This window comes from Heloderma suspectum, chromosome 17, assembly GCF_057233095.1.
Source record: "Heloderma suspectum isolate Gila_16-S chromosome 17, 16-S_ref, whole genome shotgun sequence".
Taxonomy (NCBI): Eukaryota; Metazoa; Chordata; class Lepidosauria; order Squamata; family Helodermatidae; genus Heloderma; species Heloderma suspectum.
In genome coordinates, this window is record NC_139474.1 from 21954358 (window position 1) to 21982124 (window position 27767).

General features: G+C 46.3%; 1 protein-coding gene across 2 annotated transcripts in view; it reads left to right on the forward strand.

The window, feature by feature from the left end:
* Positions 1-4856: 4856 nt before the first annotated feature.
* LOC146334719 (SLAM family member 5-like) overlaps positions 4857-27767 on the forward strand; it is a 29682-nt gene continuing 6771 nt past the window's right edge. Inside the window, exons 1-8 of one of the 2 annotated variants that reach the window (XM_084824811.1) lie at positions 4870-5216; positions 12264-12605; positions 12742-13047; positions 14290-14351; positions 17262-18886; positions 25642-25989; positions 26141-26440; positions 27108-27221. In XM_084824811.1, coding sequence (XP_084680937.1) covers positions 5102-5216; positions 12264-12605; positions 12742-13047; positions 14290-14351; positions 17262-17306 — 870 coding nt within the window. In that variant the 5' untranslated portion in view covers positions 4870-5101 and the 3' untranslated portion in view covers positions 17307-18886; positions 25642-25989; positions 26141-26440; positions 27108-27221. Of the gene's footprint in view, positions 5217-12263; positions 12606-12741; positions 13048-14289; positions 16512-17261; positions 18887-25641; positions 25990-26140; positions 26441-27107; positions 27222-27767 lie in introns of those variants that run through there. The other variant, XM_084824810.1, reaches the window with a different exon arrangement.

The following is a 27767-nucleotide window of genomic DNA, read 5'->3' on the forward strand; positions in this document are numbered from 1 at the left end:
CAGGTGAGGCAGTGGCTGTTCTGAATCAGTGCCTGGGCACAGTAATGGACTGGATGAGGGCCAATAAACTGAAACTCAATCCAGACAAGACGGAGGTACTGTTAGTGGGTGGTTCGTCTGCCCGGCTAGGTGATATTCAACCTGTTCTGGAGGGGGCTGCACTCCCCCTAAAGGATCAGGTTCGTAGTTTGGGGGTGCTCTTGGACCCAGAACTGTCACTTGAGGCACAGGTGAACTCAGTGGCACGGAGCACTTTTTATCAGCTGAGGCTGGTGTACCAACTACGCCCTTATCTGGACAGAGAGAGCCCAGCTACAGTTATCCATGCTCTGATAACGTCTCGTCTGGATTACTGCAATGCGTTATACGTGGGGCTGCCTTTGAAAACGGTCCGGAAACTTCAGCTGGTCCAAAATATGGGAGGAGCCACGTATCCCCCATCTTACAGTTACAAGATGGGGGATACGTGGCTCAACCACACTACGAGCGAGAAGGATCTTGGAATTGTCGTCGATCACAAGCTGAATATGAGCCAACAGTGTGATGTGGCTGCAAAAAAGGCAAATGCTATTTTGGGCTGCATTCATAGAAGCATCGCTTCCAAATCCCGGGAAGTACTAGTTCCCCTCTACTCAGCACTGGTTAGGCCTCATCTGGAGTACTGTGTCCAGTTCTGGGCACCACACTTTAAGAAGGATGCAGACAAGCTGGAGAGGGTTCAAAGGAGGGCAACAAAGATGATCAGGGGACTGGAAACAAAGCCCTATGAAGAGAGACTGAAAGAACTGGGCATGTTTAGCCTTGAGAAGAGAAGACTGAGGGGAGATATGATAGCACTCTTCAAGTACTTGAAAGGTTGTCCCAGAGAGGAAGGCCAGGATCTCTTCTTGATCATCCCAGAGTGCAGGACACGGAATAATGGGCTCAAGTTACAGGAAGCCAGATTCCGACTGAACATCAGGAAAAACTTCCTGAGTGTCAGAGCAATACGGCAATGGAACCAATTACCTGGGGAGGTGGTGGGCTCTCCCACACTGGAGGCCTTCAAGACGAGGCTGGACAGCCATTTGTCAGGGATGCTCTGACTTGGATTCCTGCATTGAGCAGGGGGTTGGACTCGATGGCCTTGTAGGCCCCTTCCAACCCTACTATTCTATGATTCTAATAGGGCAGCAAGACTGTTAACAGGGACTGGCCTGCGAGCTCATATTACGCCGGTACTTTTCCAGCTGCACTGGCTGCCAGTCCATTTCCGGGCCCGATTCAAAGTGCTGGTATAACATTCAAAGCCCTTGACGGCTTGGGGCCAGGTTACCTGAAGGATCGCCTCCTCCCATATGTGCCTGCCCGGACCTTAAGATCATCGTCAGCGGCCCTTCTCCGTGAGCCCCTGCCAAAGGAAGTGAGGCGAGTGGCCACTAGGAGGGAGGGCCTTTTCTGCTGCAGCACCCGGCTGTGGAATGAGCTCCCTAGTGAGGTTCGCCTGGCACCTACATTGTATTCTTTCCGGCGCTAGGTGAAGACCTTTTTTATTTTCCCAGGCATTTTAGCATTTTAGCTTTTTAGACTTTTAGCTTTGCTATTTTAAATCTGTATTTTAAATCCCTGCATTGCTGCTAGGTTTTATTCTGGTTTTATTACTTTTATTCTGGTTGTATTGTTACACTGTCGTTTTAATGTTTTATATATTTTGTATTGTTTTATTGTGTGCACATTGGTTTTAATTTTTGTGAACCGCCCAGAGAGCTTCAGCTATTGGGTGGTATAGAAATGAGATGAATGAATGAATGAATGAATGAATAAAGTACATCTAGACTCAGTCTAGATAAGATGGAGTTCCTGTTAGTGGCTGGTTCACCTGCCCAGAACAGTGATGTTCAACCTGTTCTGCAGGGGTGTGTCCCCCCTCAAAAGGATCCGGTTTGTCAGTTGGGGTGCTCTTAGATCCAGCTCTGTCCCTGGAGACATAGGTGGTCTTGGTGGCACAATACACCTTTTATAAGCTTGCACCAACTATGACCCTTTCTGGACAGAGAGAGCTACAGTTGTCCGTGCTCCGATAATCTCTCGTTTGACTACTGCAATGCGCTATATGTGGGGCTGCCTTTGAACACAGCCTGGAAACTTCAGCTGGTCCAAAACAGTGCAGCGAGGTTGTTAATGGGGACTGGCTGATATGATCATATTACACCAGTACTTTATAGTATGCACTGGCTGTTAGTCCATTTCCAGGCCCAATTCAAAGTGCTGGTATTAACTTTTAAAGCCCTAGATGGCTCCTTCCACATGTACGGAAATTTGGGTTTACTAAAGATTTTCCACAAATCTTCAGTTTAGAATTTATTACAGGCTCCCATTTCCTATCTACTAAAATTAAAGAAGGGGTTATGTGGATGCTGAGAAGTACCCAGCAGTTGGCAACATATCTAAAAAAAAAAAAAAAGGCTCGATAACCAGATTTTTCCCCATAAACTTTGCTCTTTAGCAAAGTCACTGCCCAAAAGTAACTGTGGCTCATATTAGTTCCACGGACCCAACCTTTTATCAGGCCTAGGAATTGTTGGCTCTCTTAGCTATCCCTCATACACCTATCTATACTACCCTGTGCTATCTATGTTGCTCTTATAGGTATGCAAACGCTTACGGCAGGGTGATATAGCTTTCTGCCTTTAATAAGCTCAGTCGTAATGCCTTTTGAACTTCTTACACATATATACCTGCCTGGCACCTACAGTGAGGTCTCTTCAACATCAGGTGAAGACCTTTTTTTATTTTCCTAGATGTTTTAGAACTTCCGTTTTAAAAATTGTGTTCATGTGTTTTTATATCTTTGCACTGATGCTGGTTTTTTATCTTGGTTACCACTTTGATTTTATTCCGTTTAGAACTTAATGGTTTTATACTAAGTTTTACTACGTTACTGTATTTTATTGTAGTTTTAAATCTGTTTTTTAAATCCCTGCATTGCTGCTAGGTTTTATTCTGGTTGTATTGTTATACTGTGGTTTTAATGTTTTATATATTTTATATTGTTTTATTGTGAGCTCTTTGGTTTTAATTTTTGTGAACTGCCCAGAGAGCTTCGGCTATTGGGCAGTATAGAAATGTAATTAATTAATTAAAATAAAACTCCAGAACAAAACAAATGACCCAACAGTAGCACATACGGTTTATAAATGTATAGATTATATATATATATATACACACACACACACACAGGTTTTAATATGTGAATCTGTTTATATAGTTTAAAAATCCATAAATGTATAAATGCATTCACATATTAAAATCTGTCTGTCTGTCTGTCTGTCTGTCTATACACATTTATAAACTGGATGCGCTGCTGTTGGGTCATTTGTTTCATTCCAGAGTGCTGTGTTATGCGCATCGCATCACCTATGTGTTGGTTTATTCAAATAAAATCAAATAAAAATTCCCAGCATGATGAGGACCATCGGGCACCTGCATACCATGTGACTGATGAAGAGGAGGAGCCTGTCAGAAAAAAGAGGTGGAGACTCGAATTCAGCACCACAGACATGGCCCTGGAGTTATTGGCTGGGGTTATCCCTAATTTTTGACTGCAAGCTCAGACTGCAGCTGAATGCACTGAAGGTCCCCAGTACCAGCAAGAGGGGCCACACTGTCTCCAGCGGGAGGAGAGGACCGAGGCAATGGCTAAGAGTTTGCTCTGGTCTTCTACAATACTGGGTATTTTGTTGTTGGATTTCCTGTGTGGATTTCCTGTGTGGATTTCGGCAGGGTTGTTGTTGTTGTTATTATTATATTTATATTTATATTATTTCTATACCATCCCATAGCTGACGCTCTCTCGGTGGTTTACAACAATTCATTAAAATACAACAACATTACAAAATACAAAATGAAGAATTGGTACATTTTACAGGTTCATCCTAACAAAGCTGTATTTATAAATGTTTGAGTTGCAATTATTTATTTATCTACATTTTGATGAAACACAAGAGGCAAACCCCTTAGCACAAAAAATTAGCCTCATGGGCTTGCCTGAGTTGGAAGGCTTTCACTGCAAATTGGCTACATGGAGAGAGAGAGAGAGAGAGAGAGAGATGGGAAATGTAGTCATGAGGGCAGGGAAGACAAATTTAGGTTGCAGAACCTCCAAGGTAGCTTCACATATATGCTTGATGGGATCTGAGCTACCAGTGACTGACCAAGAAAGAGATCTTGGGGTGTGGGGGACAGCTCGATGAAAATATCAACCCAGTGTGTGGCTGCTGTGAAAAAGGCAAATTCCATATTAGGCATAATTAGGAAAGGAATTGAAAATAAAATTGCCAATATCATACCCCCCTTATACAAACCTATAGTGCAACCACACTTCGATTACTGTGTACAATTCTGGTCACTATATATATATATATATATATATATATATATAACAGAGTTGGAAAAAGTGCAGAAAAGGGCAATTAAAATGATCAAGGAGCTGGAGCAGCTCCCCTATGAGGAAAGGTTACAATGTCTGGGTCTTCTTACACTTAGCAAAAAGGTGAGTGAGGGGAGGCATGATAGAGGTGTACAAAATGATGGCTGGTGTGGAGAAAGTGGATAGAGACATTTTTCTCCCCCTCTCATAATCCTAGAACCCAACGGAGTCACCCCATGGAGCTGAATGTTGGGAGATTCAGGACAGCTATAAGGATGTACTTCTTCACACCACATATAATTAAACAATGGAATTCACTGCCACAATAATTCTTTACCACTGAGAAGGCTATAAAAGGAGAGGAGGATGTTGGCAGTAATAAATTCTTTTGTTTACAATGGTTCACTCCCACCTTTCCTTATTTGCTGCGAGCACAAAAGGTAAAGGTGCCTGTAAAAAACAGACAAACCTTACCATACAGTCAAAGTCCAATGCAGAATTATGTGCCCGGCTTACCAGCTGAGCCAATTGCATATCCTGTGCCCATTCCTGACTCAGAAAAGGAAGCAAGTAGCATGGCTCTGCGGTGAAGTTGGCATCCTGATCTGCTGAGAAACCCATCATGTTTTTATGTAACACAGCTCACAATCCCACTGACTGCATAAACTTGCACAACTGTGTGCTTGTGTCTGTATGCACGTGGGCAGCAGGATCTCTCCACACTGGAGAGAAAAGATGATCGTAGATTTCACTAGCAGAAACCTCAAGTATCCTTTTCTGTTTGGACCATTGATCTGCTCTCTCTTTGGTAAGTCCTCTAATGCCTGCTAAAAACCCTCAATGCATACAAAACTAAGTTTGGTTTGTAATGAAGGAAGAAACAATTGTGGGTTTCCAAGTTCAGCAAGGAGGAAATGCTAACCTGCCTACTGATGGTCTGACCACATGGAGTAGTCAGGGTTTGGGTTTGTTTTGTAGCTTCTAAACTTTTGCAGTCCTGGTTCAACACTGTAACCATTACACCATTTTGTGTCTCAAGACAGCCACGTTAACCTTCCTTTGCATAGATTATACAAACAACTGGATATATGTAACAATGGTGGTGATTAATGTATAGTTTGCTTGCTGCTGGTCTCTTCAGACTTGCCAGGGCAACTGCCCTGAGAGGCTCCGCCAGGGGCAATGCTGAAAGCCAACCTAGAAATGTGGAACCTGAAAACAAAAAAGGACACATATAGGAAGTGGAAAGAAGGCCAAGTGACAAAGGAAGAGTACAGGCAGGTAGCACAGAATTGCAGGGATGGCGTCAGAAAGGCTAAAGCTGAGAACCAGCTGAGGTTAGCGAGGGATGCTAAAAGCAACAAAAAGGCTTTCTTCAGATACATGTATAGTAAAAGGCAGAGGAAAGAAATGGTGGTTCAGCTATTAAATAAGGATGGCAAAACGATAACAGATGACAAAGAGAAGGCAGAGGTGCTCAATTCCTACTTTGGCTCAGTCTTCTCCCAAAAGAGGGTCTATGACCCCCCTGGCAAAGGCGAAGTGCAGGCTGAAGGGGCAGGATTGCAGCTTGGGATCGACAGGCATATGGTCAAGGAACACCTCATTCCTTTGAATGAGTTCAAATCTCCTAGGCCAGGTGAACTGCATCCTAGAGTCATAAAGGAACTGGCAGAAGAACTCTCAGAACCGCTGTCTATTCTCTTTGAGAAATCACGTAGGACGGGTGAAGTGCCAGATGACTGGAGGAGGGCTAATACTGTCCCTATCTTCAAAAAGGGTAAAAAGGAGGAACCTGGGAACTACAGACCAGTCAGTCTGACATCAATCCCTGGGAAAATTCTGGAGCAGATCATAAAGTAATCCATCTGGAAGCACCTTGACAACAATCCCGTGATTACTCGAAGCCAACATGGATTTGTCAAAAACAAGTCCTGCCAGACAAATCTGATCTCATTTTTTGATCAAGTCACCTCCCTTGTAGACCGTGGGAATGCTGTAGACATCATATACCTCGACTTCAGCAAAGCTTTCGACAAAGTGCCCCATGATATCCTGATGAGCAAACTAGCTCAAAGTGGGCTAGATGAAACAACGATCCGGTGGATCCACAGTCAGCTACAGAATCGGACTCAAAGAGTGCTTATCAATGGGACCTTCTCAAGCTGGTGAGAGGTGACGAGCGGGGTGCCACAGGGCTCAGTCCTGGGCCCAGTGCTCTTCCACATTTTTATGAATGACTTGGAGGAGGAGGTGCAGGGAATGCTGATCAAATTTGCAGATGACACAAAATTGGGCAGGATAGTTAATACCCTGGAAGACAGAAACAGAATTCACAGTGATTTTGATAGATTGGAGCGCTGGGCAGAAAACAACAGAATGACATTTAATAGGGATAAATGCCAAGTTCTGCACCTAGGAAAAAGAAACCAATGCACAGTTACAAGATGGGGGATACGTGGCTCAACCACACTACAAGCGAGAAAGATCTTGGAATTGTTGTCGATCACAAGCTGAAGATGAGCCAACAATGTGATGTGGCTGCAAAAAAGGCAAATGCTATTTTGGGCTGCATTCATAGAAGCATCGCTTCCAAATCCCGGGAAGTACTAGTTCCCCTCTACTCAGCACTGGTTAGGCCTCCTCTGGAGTACTGTGTCCAGTTCTGGGCACCACACTTTAAGAAGGATGCAGACAAAGTGGAGAGGGTTCAGAGGAGGGCAACAAAGATGATCAGGGGACTGGAAACAAAGCCCTATGAAGAGAGACTGAAAGAACTGGGCATGTTGAGCCTTGAGAAGAGAAGACTGAGGGGAGATAGGATTTATTTTATTTATTATTGCATTTATATCCCACCTTTTTTCCTCTTGCAAGGAACCCAAGGCGGCTTACATTATCCTCCTCCTCTCTGTTGTATCCTCATAACAACAACCCTGTGAGGTAGGTTGGGCTGAGAGTCTGTGACTGGCCCAAAGTCACCCAGTGAGCTTCCATGGCCAAGTGGGGACTAGAACCCAGATCCCAGAGGGGAAGGCCAGGATCTCTTCTTGATCATCCAGAGTGCAGGACACGGAATCATGGGCTCAAGTGACGGGAAGCCAGATTCCGGCTGAACATCAGGAAAAACGTCCTGACTGTTAAAGCAATACGACAATGGAACCCATTACCTGGGGAGGTGGTGGGCTCTCCCACACTGGAGGCCTTCAAGACGAGGCTGGACAGCCATCTGTCAGGGATGCTCTGACTTGAATTCCTGCATTGAGCAGGGGGTTGGATTCGATGTCCTTGTAGGCCCCTTCCAACCCTACTATTCTATGACTATTCTAACAATTGTGTGGGTGTTATACAAGTGTTTGCCCTGAACTGCAAGGGAAGGGGTCTGGTCTTTTCACCCAAGGGAGTGCAATAGAGGAGGGGGTAAAAGCCCCCCCAACCCACCTCACCTTGCTGCACTCTGTGGCTTTGAACTTCAACTCCCATCAGGTCTAACCAGCATGGCCAATGGCCTGGGGTCATGGGAGCTGTGGTCCAAAACAACTGGAGGGCACCAAATTGGGGAAGGCTGCTTTGAGCATTTCTCCTTGTCCGGCTCATTTTCAGTATTAGCTACAATACAAGCGGCAGTGGAGGATGTCATTCTCTCTAAGAGCAAACTCAAGTGGGTGAGTGCCTCTCAGTGTGGAAGAGAAACTCAGGGCATCTCCACGCCAGCCTAAAATTCTGCATTTAAAACGGGGCTTTCTCCTTCCGTTTTAAATGCAGGATCATGACGACTCCCTTTTTCACACGCTTCCTTCCCCCCCCTTTCCCGCTCCTTCCCCCCATATCTGAGTCTTCCATGATCTTTCATTGATCTTGCTCCTCTTCTTGATGCTTTTCCTCTTTTCACGGAGGGAACTCAAGCGAAACACAACGGGGTAATTTGACAGCTCATTATCTGCGATCTATTTAAAAGTGGAACAAAGGGCATTTAGTGCAGGAGACACCCTGGAGGGTCACGGCATCATGTAAAGAGCCTGCAAACTTCCGTTAAGGAGCCATCTCCTTCGCAGGATAAAAGCTCCATGTGAAGAAAGCCACAGTCACCCCAAAAGAATGGCTCCAGGTCTGGGGAGTCATTAGGTAAGATGCCCTGGATGGTCCCCTTGCCTGAGTGGGAGCTCTTCCTCCCCATCACTTTTATTGCTGCCCGCTGACCTGCCCTCTTGCTCTGGGCCCAATCTATGCAACTGCCCACGCAATCCACACAAGCGGGAATACAGGACAAGTGGGGCCCGCTGCTGCTGCAGTCAGCCTTCTCGTCCCTGATAGCCACAGCTGGATTGACCACAGGGCTAAGAGAGCTCAGGGGGATGGAGCCCCTGGCCCAGCATCACAGGGGGCCCACTAGGCAGCCCAGATTCCCAGCTTCCAAATTAAATCCCTCGAATGAAAACATGTCTGCAGAAAGGACTTCCTGGTTCATTTTGAACCCTCCCCCCCTGGGGGGGGGGGTTCCTACCCTTGTGAAATACTGATTACCACCCGTAGAAAATAATCGGGGAACCTGGTTGTATACCCATATTGCTGGGAGGGAGAGTAATGTAGTCCAGAGTTGTTATCTAGTCTGTTAGTGGGCTGGTTTTGTCTGTCTGTTTGTTTGTTTGGGGGAAATGCAGTCTGGGGGGCTCTGAAGTTAATGAAAAGAAGACGACTTTCCTTCATTTCCTTCATTACATACTTTCTGCATTGAATTTCCTTCTGGCCTCACTGTTTACAGTTCCTCCACCACCGTCATATGCGCTGCATATAAACCTGAAGATCCCCATAACACACCATATATGTGATGAAGTGGGGTATAGTCCATGAAAGCGTATGCCAGAATAAATGTCTTAGTCTTTACGTTGCCACAAGACTCTTTGTTGTTTTTGCTGTTCATAAAATTTCTTTGAGTTGATGTTCAGGCAGAAGATGGGGGCATGTGGGTGGGAAGCAAGAGGATGGGGGGTTGTTTTTCAGACGCTGAATGTTTAATTTGAGTTAGAAGAGTTGGTGTCGGTCTTCAGGCCCCTCCCCAGCATCTCTATAAGATACATTTCCAACATGGATACTTGATGCATCTGGTCTCTAGTGCACATGCATGTCAATGGGGGCTCACAGTAACGCAATGCACAGATGGCTATTTTACATGCAAGGGTGGCTTATTATGAACATATAGGACATTTTTCTTGTTTAGAGTTATTTACTTTCTTTTATTACATTTATGTTCTGTTTTTCCTTCAGGAGCTAAAGGTCTCTCCCATTTTTACCCTCACAACAATCCTGGGAGGTAGGTTAAGCTGAGAGGTAGTGACTGGCCCTGATCATCCAGGGAGGAATAGGAGGCATTCGCTGGTCCTCCTTTGACAGCAAAATGCCCTGGGCTAGCAGTGGCTCTGTGTGTGTGTGTGTGTGTGTGTGTGTGTGTGAAAGAGAGAGAGAGAGAGCTTCCATGTATATTTACGTTTTTTGTGTCTGCGTGCAGTATGCTGTAAAAGGGGAGGCTTGTGTTTGCATTTGAGGTCTCTATCATGGAAGAGATATTAGTCTTTTGCTTCCAGCCAAACATGGAAGAAGATTTCCACTAAAATGTGATGTGTAAAATGCTTTTGCATTATTATTACATTTGTGTGTGTGTGTGCGCGCGCGCACATACAGAAATGCCGTGAGTGAGTTGGAGGCAGTGCAGGGGCCTCATGGCAGATGGCTGGCTATCAGCAGGGCCTTGATCCAGCCCTGCTGATAGCATATAGTAAGTATTCTGGACAGGTAGGTGGATGGGATTTGTACAGTAAAAAATAAATACAAATCCTTCCTCTGCACCATGTTCCAGAAGACTGGAAAGGAACCTTTTCCCTTTCCTCCTCTCCAGAACCACAACTCCTGCTATATAGCTATGTAATGCTCATGTTCCAGGCTCACCGTCAGCCCCAAACATTGGAAGCCACCTTATACCAGAAGAGCCCAAGGGCTTCTCCACACTAGAGCTTCTCCACACTTCTTATCCTGCAACTTATTGGGGTTCTGCTTCCAGATTCTTTGCAGAATTAAGATTGGCTCCTTACATGGGCTGACACAGGCTTTCACCCCCAGGTCTTCCTTTGTCTGCAAGTTCTACATGTTTCATTATACAGCCACTAGATGGCACTGTGAAATAGCAGAACTGCACAATTTCACACACATAGCCATTAAAGCGGAATGACATTTATTACCGCATTAGCATGGGAGACGCCCTGGAGATTGATGACATCACGTAAAGGACCCAGACACTTCTGTAAGTGACCAATCACAAGCGTGGAATAAAAAGCCTCATGCAGAAATGTTCTGAAAAGCCCCAAGCACTTTGAAGCATCTTCACTAGGAGTATAGGCTAATGTCCCAGATGATTTGGGGTGCCCTTTTCTGAACCTTTTCCAAGCTGATAGTTGTTTCATCGAGCCAACTTTGAGCTAGTTTGCTCATCAGGATATCAAAAAACTTTTGTCGAAAGTTTTGCTGAAGTCGAGGTATATTATGTCCACAGCATTCCCACAGTCCACAAGGGAGGTTACCTGATCAAAAACTGAGATCAGATTCATCTGGCAGGATTTGTTCTTGACAAATCCATGTTGGCTTCCTTTAAGAACTCTCAATTGTGTGCCCTGCTGAATCAGTGACATGTTAATTTTGGTTTTCTCAGCTTGCTGGGCTGATGGGAGTTCAAGTCCAAAACATCTGGAGGGCACCAGGTTGGGAAAAGCTATCCTATTATTATAGTCCAGAGCAAGATGCCATACTGTGTACAGTTCTGATTATCACACCTAAAATAGTATACTGTAGAGTTGGAAAATGTGCAGAAAAGTGCATCTAAAATGATCAAGGGACTGGAACATCTCCCCTATGAGGAAAGGTTACAACATTTAGGACTGTTCAGCTTGGGAAAGAAAAGAGGCAAGTGAGGGGTGACATGATAGAGGTGTACAAATTATGCATTGTGTTGAGAAAGTGGGGAGAAGGAAGTTTTTTCTCCCTCTCTCCAAATACTAGAACCCAATGGTGCCATCCCATGAAGCTGATTGGTGGGAGATTCAGGACAGATAAAAGGAAGGGCTTCTTCACACCATGCAGAGTACAGAGTTGGCCACCACAGGATGTACTTATTGCCACCATCTTGGATGGCTTTAAAAGGGGGGTAGACAAATTCATGGAGGAGAAGGCTATCATTTACTACTAGTCCTGTTGGCTATATGTTACCTCCAGTATCGGAGGCAGTATGCCCATGTACACCAGTTGCTGGGGAACCTGGGCGGGAGGGTGCTGTTGCCCTCATGGCCTGCTTGTGAGTTTCCCGTGGACAGCTGGTTGGCCACTGTGTGATCAGAATGCTGGCCTAGATGGGCTTTTGGTCTGATCCAGCATGGTTCTTTGTGTCTTTTTGTGATTCCACTCTTAGACCTTACTCTTAAAGAAGTCACATTAAAATCAGATATGATGCACATGCTCCAGGGACAAAAGAAGAAAAACAAGGAAGGGCAAAACTTCATGTTTAATACTGATCTTAAAAAATACAGCATATTGCTCTGATATCAGGAGAGGCATTCAGTTCTAAATAAGCCTGCCTGACATAAGAGGGCCATATTTGATATTCTAAGAGAGAAAGAGCACATTTTTTTCTCTCACTCTCTCTTTCTCTCTTTGGTATGAAATTTTATTTTCAAAAACAGTTGAAAACATCAAAAATATACTTGCCCTACAAGAAAGAGATATGATGTGGCAGCGGTTCCATCTTCTGGTCTAGCCCAAAGAAACATACAATTTTCCTTCTGCTTGTCTCTCTCTCCTTCTTTTTTAAAAATAGGCACTCTAAGTAATGCAACAGAGAAATCTCTCCATCCGCTGAACGGGATCCTGGGTGAATCTATCTCCCTTCCTGTAAATACATCCCAAGCAAAAGAGGTGGCCAAAATTGAATGGGACTTTTACCCCAAAGCTGGCCGAGGATCTTGGCTTGCTGAATTCAGAGATGGAAGCCTGTTGCGACCAAATCTTAATGACCAGTTCGAGCAACGGGTAGCCATGGCTGATGAGACCACACTAAAAATCAAGGGCCTGGAGATGGAGGACAGCGGAACGTATGAGGCTCGTGTGTGGTGTGATACAGCACACTTTCAAGAACACAGTTTCATCCTCACTGTCTACGGTAAGAAACTGTTTGCCTATCCTTGTCAGTTTGTTGTGGAGCTGAGCATGGAATAAGATCGGCACCACCTTTTCTACACAGGCACTGACAGCCACTGGGGCACAGACCTCATGTGGCTTTCATTTGTGTTCAACAGAGCCGGTGCCAACCCCACGGATCCTCCACCAACGAATCTCCAAGACTCCAGGTGGATGCAATGTGACCCTGCAGTGTCAGGTGTCTGGGAAGGGGGAATTTAATGTCTCCTGGAGAAGAAACGGGAATCCCCGCAGGGCCTTGGGCGGAGGCTTGGACTGGTACCAGCTCTCTGACAAGGGCAGGGAACTCCGTTTGTGGTGGCGGCCCGGCCCTTCGGACGCCACCTTCACCTGCCTAGTCAGCAATCCTGTGGATCAGCAGAGCTCCTCCTTCGACCTGCTCAGCATCTGCCAAGGAGATGAGGGTGAGCAGTGTGTCCTTTCCCTCCTTAACCGCAGGCGCTGCTTGCGTGGCGAATGCCTAATGGATCCCTTCCATTTAGGGATGCCACAAGCATCCAGAAAGCCGTGCAAGCCTCATCGGGGCACCCTGATCCTACGGACTGCTGCTTCTGACTCCTCCTTCCTTTGCCCCAAAGCAAAGAAATTTACCTTCGGGCAGGTGAAGTAAAGGCAGAAGAACTGAGTGCAGGCACTCTCAGCCTCTGGTGGAGCAACCTTTCCTGTCTGGGCTGGGACTACCAGTCCCAGAATCCCCAGCATGAAACTGATGACATCCATGTCATTCCCGCAAGGGAGAAAGTTAATGCATGTCCCACATAAAGGAGCATCTCCAAGCTGCAATGCCCAAATCCCCTTTGCACTTTTCCCTAATGTCTTTGGCTCCTTGTATCCCTATAAGACGAACACAAACTGAAATACAGCCCCAGCCAGATCAATATCCTATGTCAAGTTAACCCAGGAAAAGCTGAATTACATAATTACATATTGAATTTAGTTGCACAATTGTTTTAGGGTAATTTATTCTGCTTCTATTAGTGTTGGGAATAGATCATCCTCCCCCTTTGCAATCAACACCACAGAGAGTCAAAGCTTCAGGCTGTTATGACTTTATTTTGCTAAAGACTAGCCTTTCTACAAGTGCAGGTTCAAGGAAGCTCTCAGACTGCCCCAGGCCCTGAACAACTAATCTGCGATCTCTAATCAGAGAAGACGAACTGGGGAGTGGTGAAGTTGCCAACAGTTTGCCTGTGAGCCTCATGGCCAAACTTGCCTCACAATGATCCCCCTCCCTTAGGCCAGTGCCCTCCTACGTTCGCTTCTCCGAGTGGCTATCCTGGCGGAGCGTCTGAGCCTTGTCCCTAACTTTTCCCACTTTGCTTTGTGATGCACCCTCACATCTCTCAAGTCACAACCCTCTTTCTCCTCCTCCTCAGAAACATGAGTTCCGACGGTGGAGGGAGGGGGCACCGATTCAGCCTGGGCCATCTGTTTGTCAAGGCCTTTGGAAGAATCTCTCCCAGCATCTTGGGGCTCTAGGGAAAGTTCCTCCCCCAGTCTAGCTGTTCCAACTCTGGTTCAGAATCGGAGCTGTCAAACATCTTAAGGGGCTCAGACTCATCCCTGACAATTAGTCACTTTGGGGAAGGGCACTTTGGTGGCTCTTCCTACAATATCTCTCAAGAGGCTATTATTGCTCGTTACAGGTGGACGTGGACTCTGGTGGATCATCGGGGTTGTTGGCCTTGCGGTGATTGGTACAGTCCTTGTATGTAACGTTATTATTAGTGTTGTAATTGGTTTTGTTTTGTTTGTCTTTTGAAAAACAGGTTATAGACAAGTAACAGTAATGAACCTTACCCCACTACCTCTAACGAATTTGCTGATGAAAAGAAGTGCAGAAAGCCATGTATTTAATACATTTATATCCTGCCTCCCCATGATAGCCTAAGACAACTTGCTGTTGTCTCCACAATTTTATTTATTTATTTAAAAGGTTTGAAGGGAGCCTTGTAGGGTTTTATGTCGCCTCCCAAGGTGACATAAAAAAATTAAAACCATAACACACAATAAAACAGGGGTGGGGAACCAGTTTCAGGTGGGGGACCGGACAAACTGCCCCCCCCGCCAGCCCTTCATGGGCCACATGATGTCAGGGGGCAGGACCACACCCCCTGATGTCATTTGGGCCCTGGCCAAAATGCTGGCTGGATCAGTCGCCAGTGCTCTGGCCAGGGACCCAGTGTCATTGTGCCTGGGCTCCCTCCACTTTGGAGGGCCTGTGAAGCCAGCCTGGGGGATGCACCAGGTGCTTGCCTGCCCCGTGCCTTCTCACACTGGGTGAGGATGCAGGGCAGAAGAAGCTGAGCCACCTGAGTGCCTCCTTCACGCACCATCGGCCGTCCCAGCTGGAGCACTGCGGCGGGCACAAAGGGAAAGGACTTGGCCAGGGCTCAGAGGAGCTCTTGCAGCTTCATTCCCCGTGTGGGGAAGCTGAGGACGAGCACAGCACACTTAGCCAGTGCTTCAGGAGCTCCAGAAAGTGCCCTCCCAGTGTGCCATTGGCTTTGCTCCTGCTTTTCTTCCCCCATCCGGAGCATGAAGAGCGGGAGTGGAGGGATTCCTGACTGCATTGGATTCCTGCACTGAGCAGGGGGTCGGACTCGATGGCCTTGTAGGCCCCTTCCAGCCGTACTATTCTATGATTCTATGAGGGCACCATAGGGCACTTGCAAGTGCTCCTGCAACCTCTGGCCTAGCACGTGGCTCCCCCACCCCACCGGAATCCCCTCATTATCTCTGGCCACAGATTCCTCTCCCGACCTTCTCCCCAAGCTCCTGGTAGCCTCCGGTCAGAGCCTGGGGAGGGGAAGGGAAGGGAATGGAAGGGAAGGGAAGGGAGGAAGATCAAGCCTCCATGGGCCAGAAGACCAGGGAGGCCCATAGACCAGAGTTTCCCATCCGGCAGTGAAACAGTGATAGCACAATAATAAGAAAAAACTATCAAAATATCAAAATGGAACCATTGAAACCGGCTAGCGCCAGCTGCACAAGGGCCCCCAATAAACTAGCTCAGCTGTAGGCCAAGATGAAAAAGTAAGCCTTGAATGTCTGCTCGAGGCCAGTCATCCGTGGGAAGGATGAAAAAGAAACACACAGGGGCTGGAGGGAAAGAGTGAGTCAAGATTCAGCAAAAGTGACAGCAAACTGGGTATGAGGAGCTTGTTGCATTTCCGCTCAAAGAGATGTGCAAAGATGTTGCCACACAGGGAAGCAAAGGCCGGACAGCTGCAGGAAGTCCCTCGTCCAGCACTTCTCTCGCCCAAGCCTACACATGTTCCCCTGTCAGCATGCCCTTTGCGGCATCTTGGAGCGATCCTCTTAAATGCCAAGTCAGTCCACGGAAAAACCAACTGCCATCCAGGGCTTGATTGCGGACAATGGTGCCAGCCTGGCTTACGTAACTGTCAGGGTGGAAACTGAGCTGATAGAACCCCAGATTAGTTCTGATTCTGAGGAGGATCAGCAATCTGCGGGAGAGGAGCCAGCTCATCCCTCACAGGCACAGCAGCTGGCAGAGATTCCTCCTGCCGGCATTCCTGAGATAGATAGTGACCCTGGCAGTGAGAAAGTGCAGGAGGGGGGCTTACTGGACACTCGACGCAGACACAGGGAGTGACGAGTGATGGAGGGCCTGGAAAGGAGGCGTAGCGCCCATTTGGCATACATGCAACGGCCGTGTCCCGTGGACCCAAGGGAAAGAGGGAGGATCTCTCCCTAGCCCATAAGTTCAGGGTCTTCAAGTGATTCTCCTTCAAACGGGGACCAACTGCCTACCCGGAGCATAGGCTACTCTGCTGTTCATTGCTTAGTCGCTGGTGATTAGCATCTGAAAGAGTCATTAAGTTGTAAAAGGATTAAAGCCATGAAAAGAATCCTTTAGTCTGTGTCTTGAGTTGGCTACTGGACTGGACTGAAAGAGGCCGCTAGGGCGCTCCTGACAGTAACTAAGACCTGAGCAGACAAGACCAGTGGGGTTATTCTGTCCCAGTTGTGCGTCTCTTGGTGTAGCCAATATAGATTTGAGGAGGGATTGCTGTGGACCATCAGAGTCCCCCCCGCCGCCCCACCACTCTCTTTACCTTCTCAGTTCAACAAAGCACCAGCTTCCAGTGCTAGGCACATGGGCCAGATCAGGGATTCTGTTGGAGTACTGCCTACTGCCTAGCAGTGATGGTCTCAGACCTGGTGCTGGACCCCCCCAGCTTTCGTTGCTGAGGGACTTCAACATCCACTCTAAGGCCACCTTCTCTGGAGTGGCTCAGGACTTCCTGACTGCTCTGACAACTGTGGAGCTGTTCCAGGGTATCATCATTAGTCCCATGCGCTTCTGGCAACTGCATATTGACGCCATATTATTTGGGGAAGACAAGCGATAGATAAGCAATTCGATATAGATGATGTGGATGTAGATATGTAACTACCCCTCAGTGTACGGCAAGTTCATATCCAGTCCCTCTCAATGCAATATGTCAACAATTTGGGTCTCTAAATTAGCGGAGTCCCGCTCGGTGTCGTGGTGTTGCCCCGGCACCACAAAGATGAGATGCTCCTGCCATGGTCCTGAGTGCCAGGCTGCAGGTATCCCTGCTCCTCACTGCCACTCTGTGCCTCACAGCTCAGGTCTCCTTCAAGCCACCCTGCCAACTTTCCCTGGAAATGAGGAACCCCAAGCTGCAAGCAGTTCTTGCCCTCAGGAAAGGCCTGTCATGACTGAAGTGGAAGGGAACCGAGATTTGCTGCACTTGAACCTCTGACTGACCGTGTTTGCTGCAGGTATGGAGAGCGAGCCCCTTGCCAGACATGCAAGCCTTTTGGCGCGACCCAATGGGTGAGAACACGAGGGCTGTGGCACTGCCACACTTAGCCTGGGATCGCAGCTTGGGGCTGTAACAGAAGGACTACAAGAAGAGGCTACCTCGGCCCCGAGGAACCCTCAAAGACTAGCTGCAGATCGCTGTGGCACAAAGCCTGTGGCAGAGACCAGGGACTGCCGTTTTCCCAGTCTGTCTGGTTACGCGGCATAGGGAAAGGATCGTATGGGAAAGGATTCAAGTTTGAGGACAGTTGGAGCTATGATGCTGGGATTGATATCTTAATAGCAATTCTTAAAAACGGATCTAATAGGGATCCAGCTAATTACAGTCAAAATAAGTGACAAGCACCGCTGGGAGCCCCTGCCAAAGGAAGTGAGGTGGGTGGCTACGAAGAAGAGGGCCTTTTCTGCTGTGGCACCCTGCCTGTATGAGCTTCCCAGAAAGGTGCCTACATTATGCTCATTTCAGCACCAGGTGAAGACCTTTTTATTCTCCCAGGCATTTTAGTTTTTGAGTTTATTTTATATCTGGCACTGTATTTTAAGTTTTTGCACTGCTCCTAGCTTCTGTTTGGTTATTTTTATTTTTATATTGTCGTTTTAAAAATTTAAACTTCTATATTGTATTTTATCAACTGGATTTATCATCTTGCATTTTATGGTTTTAATTGTTGTGAACCACCCAGAGAGTGTCGGCTATTGGACGGTATAAAAAGGTAATAAATAAATAAATAAATTCCACATGGCTTCCCCAAAGGTATGTCCCGTCTCACTGCCCTTTGTTCTTTAATAAACATGTGAACAGGGATGATCCGATAGACACTGTTTACTTGGACTTCCAAAAGGCCTTTGACAAAGTCCCTCACCAAAGACTCCTGAGCAAACATAGCAGTCACGGAATCAGAGGACAGCAGGTCCTCTTATGGATCAGTAACTGGGGAAAGAACAGAAAGCAGAGAGTGGGAATAAATGGTAAATTCTCCCAACGGAGGTATGTAAACAGTGGGGTCCACAGGGATCTGTATGTGTGCTTTTCAACTTGTTCATAAATGACCTGGAATAAAGGTAAGGTAAAGGTAAAGGTGTCCCCAACCAGTCGTGTCCGACTCTCGGGTGCGGTGCTCATCCCCGTTTCTAAGCCGAAGAGCCAGCGCTGTCCGAAGACGCTTCCGTGGTCATGTGGCCGGCATGACTGAACACCGAGGTGCACGGAGCGCTGTTACCTTTCCCGCCGAGGCGGAACCTATTTATCTACTTGCAGTTTCTTGCTTTCGAACTGCTAGGTTGGCAGAAGCTGGGACTGAAGACGGGAGCTCACTCCGTCACGCAGCACTCGGGTCTCGAACTGCTGACCTGCCGACCTTCCAGTCTGCAGTTCAGCGTCTTAACCACTAAGCCACCGCGGCCCTTGGTAAGCAACTGTAAAGGTAAGCAACTGTAAAGTGTTGCACACTGGGGCAAAAAAATCCACATATACGCTGATGGGGGTCTGAGCAGGCAGTGACTGATCAAGGCAGAGTTCTTGTGGTTGTGGTGGAGGGCAGCTTGATGAAACATCATCAACACGGTGTGCATCTGCTGCGAAAAAAGCAAATTCCATGTTGGGCAAAATTACTAAAGGACTTGAAAATAAAACTGCCAGTATCATAATGCCTTTCTTCAAATTTATGGAGCGACCACACTTGGAATACTGTGTACAATTCCGGTCACCACACCTAAGAAGGGACATTGTAGAGTTGGAAAAGGTGCAGAAACGGCAACCCAAATGCTCGTGGGACCGGAGGAAAGGTTACAGCACAGGGAACTATTTAGCTGAGAAAAAGGCAAGTAAGAGAGACATGATAGAGGGTTTTCTCCCTCTCTCATAATATTAGAACCCAGAGAGGTCATCCCGTGACGTGAAGCTGATTGGTGGGAGATTCAGGACAGATAAAAGGGAGGACTTCCTCACACAGCACGGAGTTAAATTCTTGTGGAATTTACAAGATGTACAAGATGTAGTGATGGCCACCCATTTCGAAGGCTTTAGAAGGGGGTTGGACAAATTCATGGAGGAGGCTATCTGTGGCTGCTAGTCCTGAGGGCTCTGTGCTGCCTCCAGGACCAGAGGCAGGATGCTCATGTACGCCACTTGCTGGGGAACATGGGCGGGAGGGTGCTGCTGCACTCATTTCCTGCTTATGGGTTTCCCATAGGCAGCTGGTTGGCCACTGTGTGACAGAATGCTGGACTAGATGGACCCTGGTCTTATTCGGCATGGCACTTATCATGTTCTTAGCTCTACATACCTCACCCCATGGGAAGCCTCCTGTAATTAATGGGGTTGTGCCTGTGGCTCTGGAGGGGGCAGCTTCACTCTGCCATGGGGTCTGAAATGGAGTCTGAGGAAGAGGGTAGAGGGGGTGGTAGGATTGTTTCTGGAGGTTCTTGTGACATGGGGTGGTGGTGGTGGTGGTGTCTTCTGGGGCTTGTGTTGAAGTCGGTTCTCTCCCCCAACTCTCTTCTCCTCAGACTCTTCTGTCTCATTCCCAGACCCTGGAGGCTATGACAAAACTGTAGGCAGATCTGGGAGAAGTTGTGGATCTCCCATAACAAGGCAGTTCTTTCAATAAGCCTGTTTTCCCTGTGATATTTCGCAACATGGGGACGTTTTCCTTTCCGCCAGCCACAGGAAATGCCTTGACATTTCAGCTGCACACCGCTCAGTGCTTTGGCCATTGTGGTAATTTTTGCAAGCAGTCCTTCCGTGAAAATTTCCCCCCGTATTTGCTTTGACAGACAGCTGAGCTCAGTTCACAACTTTGTGGGTTACTGGTGAATGACATCACTGCTCAGCACACCCTTCCAAAGTTCAGCCCGCTCTCTCACTTGTGATCTCTGCATTCTCTCCATTTGCCCTAGTGCAAACGGATTCTTTCTAGGCCCTCCTTGCGAGGATCAGGGCCTACAGGACATTCGTACCAGATGGGTTAGGTTTAGAGGAAGTGGGAATTGGAGTTCTCTCTCCAATCTTGCTTGATCGCTGTGCAGCGGCTGCAGCTTTGCTGGAGCTCCTCTTCTAACCATTATGGGAACGGTGCCATAGCAATGTTGGCAGAAGACCTCGGCAGTGCATAATCCCCCCCGCTCCCCACAAGTGGTGGAGCAGAGCAGAGGGAGAGAAAGGAAGCAAGGCGAGCCCGTCACCTCTGCGGAAAGACCGGCTGCCTTTGGCTGACCATCCACTATCTCCTAGCAGCAGCCATTTCATCGGGCTACCTGGATTATTTCCATCCCAGCTGATCCTTATGAGAACCTTGCCATTAAGCACCGTTGCCTGAGTTTGTTTTTCCTTCCTCCCCTTTCCCTTTTGTGGAATGTCTGTTAGATTGTAAGCCTGAGGGGGGCAGGGAACGTGTTCTTTGCTCTCGCTCTGTCTTTGGCCCTGTGCAAGTTGCTCTTTCCTAGGGAAGAGTGAGGTAAAAACCCTTTACATAGATGATAATACGTAAGTGCTTCTGCATCATTGTGTAGCCTCATTAGGCGGAGGGCTCCGGGGGGGAATGGGGGACGGCTCACTGCCGTTCATTCCCACCTCACTTGCATTTTAGCTGTTGGATCGTTTGCTGGGGTTTACTGTTCATTTGCCTTTAGGCACTGTATATTTGCATCGTATAATACGTACTGTACGATACTTATGTATACACTTTGTAATAAAATGAGCCTATCACGATAGTAGGCATATTAGCATTCAGCAGTTTAATTATAGCGGCTGAGTGCTCGTCAGCATTGGCTGGTTGTTTTTATTTGCAACTGTTGTCCTCATTTGGTTTTGACTGGGAGACAGCCACAGCCCATCTGGCCAGCATTCCCTCCCCACCTTCCCCTGCTCCCACCTTGGAATGATGGTGCAGGATTATTTATTTTATTATTTATCTAAAACATTTGTATCCCACCCTATATCATTAAGATCTCAGATAAACAGATACAATCAATCTAAACAGTATAAAACAATAAATAATTTAAACCCCCAGAACATATTATACTATTAAACAAGCCAATACCAATTAAAATCTGAAACAGTAAAACTATTAAAACAGTGCGCTACTTTAGGGAATGCATTTAGCTTTCAAAGGCTTTGGTAAAAAGCCGTGTTTTTATTTGGCGCCGAAACAAGACCAATGTCTGCGCCAATCGGGCCTCCAAGGGGAGGGCATTCCACAACCGGGGTGCCACAGCAGAGAAGGCCCTCTCCCACATCCCACCACAGTGTATGTCTTCCACTGGTGGGACACAGAGGAGGGCCCCACCAACAGATCTCAGTCCTTGGGCAGGCAAGTATAGGGAGAGGCGCTCCCTCAAATATTGAGACCCAATCCATTTAGGGCTTTAAATATCATCACCAAAACCTTGAATTCTGACCAGAAGTGTATTGATAGCCAGTACATTGATGTGGCATTGCTCACTGCTGGTGAGTTTTGCACCCTCCCCTAATTCCATGACACCAAAATGCCACTACAGAGGAGGTGGCCATTTTGGCTCAGACTTATAAAGTGTTACATTCCTGCTTACTAATGTGTTTTTGGAAATATTGCTGAGATTACTGACTCAGGTGTAGCCTTAAGTAGCAGGACTTTGCTCCAGAATCTGTTTCCAAGGCCAGGATTATATCCCTGCAACTTGTGAAAAGGTAATCAGGTCAGTGAATAAAGGCAGAGGATATTTTACTGTATAGTACAGTATAACCACAACCACACCCCACAAAGAGGAATGTGTAGGACTAGAAATACCTACTGCCCAATATGGTTGCTCTATATTCAGCCCTCTCGTCTTCCTTTGTGAGACCATTGCTTGCTCTGAAGGGGAAGTTAAAAGTAGAGTTTTGACCCACTTTTGTGACTCGCCAAGGCACTCATCCTGTTGCAGTACTTCAACACAACTCCAGCCCTGCTCCTCTGAATAAACTACTGATCAGCAAAGGTTTGCTTCAGTATACAAGGGGAGCCCTCCCCACAAAAGCCAGAGATGGCTGTGAGGTGCATGAGGAGATCCTTCTTCAAGATCCCTCTTCTGTGTGGAACATTCATCTCCTCTTTATTTTGTAAGTCTGTAACGCCCGAATTTTTAGCACACAAAAAATAAATTTGGCTTGTTATGAAGGAGGAAATGGAATGGTATCTTTTCACAACCAGAGGGGAGGAGGTGCAAAATAAATCTACCAACTTTGTTGCAGGGAGCAAGCAACCATGGCTTTGGCTCCAGTTATGTGGTAACTTGTAAAACATTTTTAAGTGGACTATAGGAAGGTGGGCTCCAATACAAGCAGAAATAAACAATATTTGATGCAGAAAAAGCTAATGAATGAGGAAAGATAAATGAAGGATTGGGTTGGAATGTATGTACCTGTAGGGTCAGCAGAATATAGGACTATTTAGAACCATGTTTCTTGCTTCTTTAACAAAACAGTTTAGAGCTGCAACACTGCTTGTTCCCAGACTTTGTCTCAAACTGGGGTAAGAAAGATGGCAGAAAGATGTAAAGTCTTGTTAGTGGAAGACATTTTCATGGTGGCTGGGAACCAATCTTACAAATATTTATGGTTAATTTTGGGGAACCCAACTCTGGATGGGGTTTTATTCCATTCTAAACTTGTGCTGTATATTTTAAAAATGCATTACCTTACTGCACTGAACCTGTTTCTAAAGGAGTCTAGTCTCGAGGATGGTTTGCATTCAAATTTAATGTTATATGTTTCCACTCCTCCAAAATGTTGGACACAATTCTATCCTTAACCATCCGTAACGCTGATAAAAGCTCTTATCTTGCACATTATCATTATATTCCAGATTTTCCTGCATTATTCCTCAGCTAATAGTTCCTTAAAAATTTTCACAATAATCTGATCAGCAGCTGCTAACAACATATTGTTTTGCATGTGTGCCTGACTGCCAAGCTTTGAGAAGTTTCAAGAGTTCCAGCACTTGTCCAGGGTTCAGTATCTTTAGAAGGGGGTCACAGGAGACAGACGGCATTTCTGTGAGATAAGGTTTATTTACACATATATACAGGGTGAGCATAAGATGGAGGTTCACCGCATTCACACTCCACTGTGCAACCAGTACATCAGTCTGTCCCTGGTGCTTGTCATCCTGCAGGAATGTAACCATCAAAATATAAATCAGGAATTGCAAAGTGCCAAGGAATTAAATTAGTTTTAAGCAAATTCGACTGGATTTGAAGAGTGAAAAGGAACTTTATTCCAAAATGTATTTAACAGAGTTGCATCCTGCCTCTTAAACAAAAAGGTCCACAGTGCACTTGATAGCATATTTAAAAAAATCACAATAAATTATCAAAAAGGTCAATAAAATAGAACAATCAGCAGCAAAAATCAGATAAAATCAGATAAATGGCAGCATCAATCAAAAGCAGCAGAAATAAGTAGCATTTTAGGTTTTTTCTAAAAGGTATAAGAAAGGAGCATGATGGGGGAAGAGGGAGGGAGAGAGAAGGGGGAAGGAAGTTCCTCTACTACTGAAATTAATTTTATTTCTATTTTCATTGTACACCATGAGCTAGTTCCCCCCATGTAAACCCTAGAACCTAGTCAAACTTGCTCTTTCCTCAAACACTAATTTACTGGCTTTCCTGGCTACAGCAGAGTCTCAATAAATAATTGAGGCTATGGGAGATTGCACGGGAGCCAAATATCTCCCTTAATATAGTTGATAATAGTAATGGAGCTGCAGATTGAACTGCCTTTCAGGGCTTTTTGGAAACTACAGTTAGTGCAAAATGTAGCAGGATAATTATTAACTAGGATTATAAAGCACACCTTTCCACTTCTTAAACAATTACACTGGATTATGGCCCATTCACAAGCACAATTCAGGGTACTCTATCATCAGTTATTAAGGATAAGATGTTTAATTTAGATGCTTGTTCAGGGAACTTTAGGCAAAGGAAAACATGCATACATCCCTCGATATGATAAAGGATTTAGATACCTTAACTTTTGAAGTACCAAGTACGGTGAACAAAGAAGCCCTTTTGCACCTGTTGACAAGCAAGAACCAGCCCTGTATGTTGGCAAGAATGCTCTTTCATAAATAATGGGGAAATATCAACATCAAGAGAAAATGGAATTCCTGATTACGAGCTGGGATCCATTTTCGTACTCCTTAGGCAATGCATGGTTATTTATTTTTATTTATTTAGAAGAGGGGTGGGCAAGCTACAGCCCTCAGCCTCATTTCAAAAGCCCTCTGTGTGCAATCGCATCCAGCCTCTGGGGAAAGCAATCTTTCTTTTCCCTGGCAGCCTGGTAGAAAGAGGGAGAGGGAGACAAAAGGGAAGACCCACCCACTTTTGGCTCTGGTCCCGCCTGCTGATGTCCTCTGCCCCACTCACCACTGACATGCAGCCCCAGCAGATTCCCCATGGGGAGGTGCCGGCTCTCGGCAGAAAAACAGTTGCCCAGCCCTGATTTAGAATATTTTGGGATCACCCCCCTGCATTACAAAAATCACGCTGTAAATTCATTTTGCTAATGAAATTGTGTTCACCGATAATACAAAATGTCTTTTAAAATAAGGTATTGGGCAGAAATACGATACCATGTTGACTGCGCGATCCCAGGCCCTGGCCGGCAGGGGAGGAGGGGCGCTCACTGTTCCTTCGCCAGGTTTTCTTCATTAGAGCAATTTCCCTCCCATTGTGAGGAATGGCAGGGAACAATTTAGACCAGCTCCAGGGCTCATCTAAATTCCCAACCTAGTCATGGGCTTGAGGGGCTCTGGACCCTATCGATCCAGAGGATCCCCCCTCTGTACACACCATGCCCTGATCCTCTGCCTTCCCCCACTCTGCAATGTCAGAACGCCAGCATCAAAGAGGCGAGGGGTGCAGGCCTTTTTGCAGGGGCAGAGAGGGGATTCAGAACCAGATCTCCTGCTCCAAGATCGGAGCAGCACACGAGGGCAACAGACATATTTCTTGGAGTGATTTCTGGTATTTTGCGGCATGCATGATGGGAATTTGTGATTCCCTCTAGCCATCATGACTACCTTGGTTTTAGGATAGGTAAGAACAGATCCATGAATCTTCGCAGGTGAATCAAATAAGGTATAAAAGGATCACCCCTTTTGTCTGAATTGTTTGACGCCCCCGTCCCCTTTTTCTTCCTTCTCTCTACTCCAAAAAGGTGCTCTAAGTATCCCTTCGTCACAGAAGCCTCCCCAGGACCAGGTGAACGGGATCCTGGGAGGATCCGTCTCAGTTCCTGTCAATGTATCCTCAGCAAAAAGAGTGGTCAAAATCGAATGGGACTTCCAGCTGAAAACTGGCCTGTTAGTTCGGCTTGGGGAATTCAGAGATGGAAGACTGAAGCAGCCTAAGTCAAGCAACAGGTTGGGGCAGCAGCTAGAAATGGCTGACGAATGCACACTGAGGATCAACGACCTTGAAATGGGGGACAGCGGAGTGTATGAGGCTCGTGTGAGGTTTGCCACAGCACAGTTTCAGAAACACGCATTCAACCTCACTGTCTATGGTATGTAATTATTGCATCATCCCTTTCTGTCTTTCTGCCTGTCCCTGGAATTGAACCTGATAAAGGATCCAGCAATGTTTTTCCTATACAATTCCTGACACCGGGGTGGGGGTGGGGGGAATAACCTGAGTTTTTCATACATTTTCCATAGAGCCAGCTCCAGAGCCACAGATTCTCCACCTAGTAGCTTCCAAAGCTCCAGATGGCTGCAATGTGACCTTGCAGTGTCAAGTGTCTGGAAAGGGCAGGTTTATCATCTCCTGGAAAAAGGGGAACCACCAGAAGGCCTTAGAGGAAGGTTCAGTCTAGTACCAGCTCTCTGCCAATGGCCGAGATCTTCACTTGTTCTGGCAGCCCAACTCCTCGGACTCTAACTTCGCCTGCCTGGTCAGCAATCCTGTGGATGAGAAGAGCATCTCCTTCAACGTGCTCAGCATCTGCCAAAGTGCAGGTGAGCGATTGTTCACGATCTGCGGGTGATGCCTGTATTGGTTAACACTTCTTGAACAACGTCAGAGCCTCATGGCAACTTAAGGACTAATAAAATTACTGTGGCACAGGTTTCATGGGGATTGCTCACTTCATCAGATGCAACCTTTCATAGGGTTAATATGTATGTATGCATGATTAATATGTATGTATGTGTTACATTTCTATTCCACCCAATAACTAATGTTCTCTGGGTGGATTACAAACAGTTAAAAACTAAAATGCCATATGACAGTTAAAGAATACAAAATACGCTACATGAAAGTCCATGAAAGCATCTGCCATAGTAAATGTAAAAGCCTTTATGGTGTTATAAGACTCTTGGGGTTTTTTTTCCTGCAGCTGAGTAACATGGCTGTCTCTGGGAAATTATTGAGAGAGGCAAAAGAGCTTCGGCCATTGGGCAGTATAGAAATGAAATGAATGAATGAATAAAAATAAAATAAAATAAAAAATTCTGCTCCAAGAGAATTTCTACACAGGCCAATTTAACCCATTGGCATCATTGTTTAGATTTCATTATTTATCCTGCTTCTATTTGAAACATGGGGTGTTTGTCAGTCACCTTTTGGTCAACAGTCACGGCTCATTTGCAGGTGAGCTCAGCCATCCTGATTCATCCACCACAGGAGCTGATTTGCCTTGGTGGAAGTGGAGTGCTGCCATTGTGCTGGTTCTCATCATGGCTGCAGGTTCGGGAGTCTGGCTGGGGAAGAAAAGAAGGAAAATGGCAGCTGAAAGAGGTAGGAACACGTCTCTCTTAAGCTTCAGTCCCAGCCAGCCAGGATGGCCAAATATGCCTCTGCTGCTTCTTTTGTTTGTCCTGCAACACAGACCTTGTCAGTGCAACAGAGTAACAGGGTGTCTGAGCAGGTCTGCACAGGGCCTTCTTGGTGGTGACTCCTCAACTGTTGAACACTCTCCCCAGTGAGGTCCACCTGCCACCAGCACTGTTATCTTTTTGGTGCCATCTTAAGACTTTACTTTCAGGCATTTGATGGCATATAATCGGGCTTTTAATATCAGTTGCTTTATCAGGTCCTCGGTGTGTTATTGTTAATTGTTTTTAGCTGTTTTAAATAGCAATGGCGCCAAATTTTACTAGTTGGCTTGTGGTTGAAACTCATCTGTTTGTAATGCTTACTGTTGTAGTGAACCTGGATCGATGTATTGTTGCAGAACTCAGAGTCAGAGAGACCACGGAGTGAAGGAAAAAGAGATTCTTTATTTAACGCGCGGGCTTAAGGCTGGAATCATTTCCAAAGAGCCAGAAGCCCCGAAATACATCA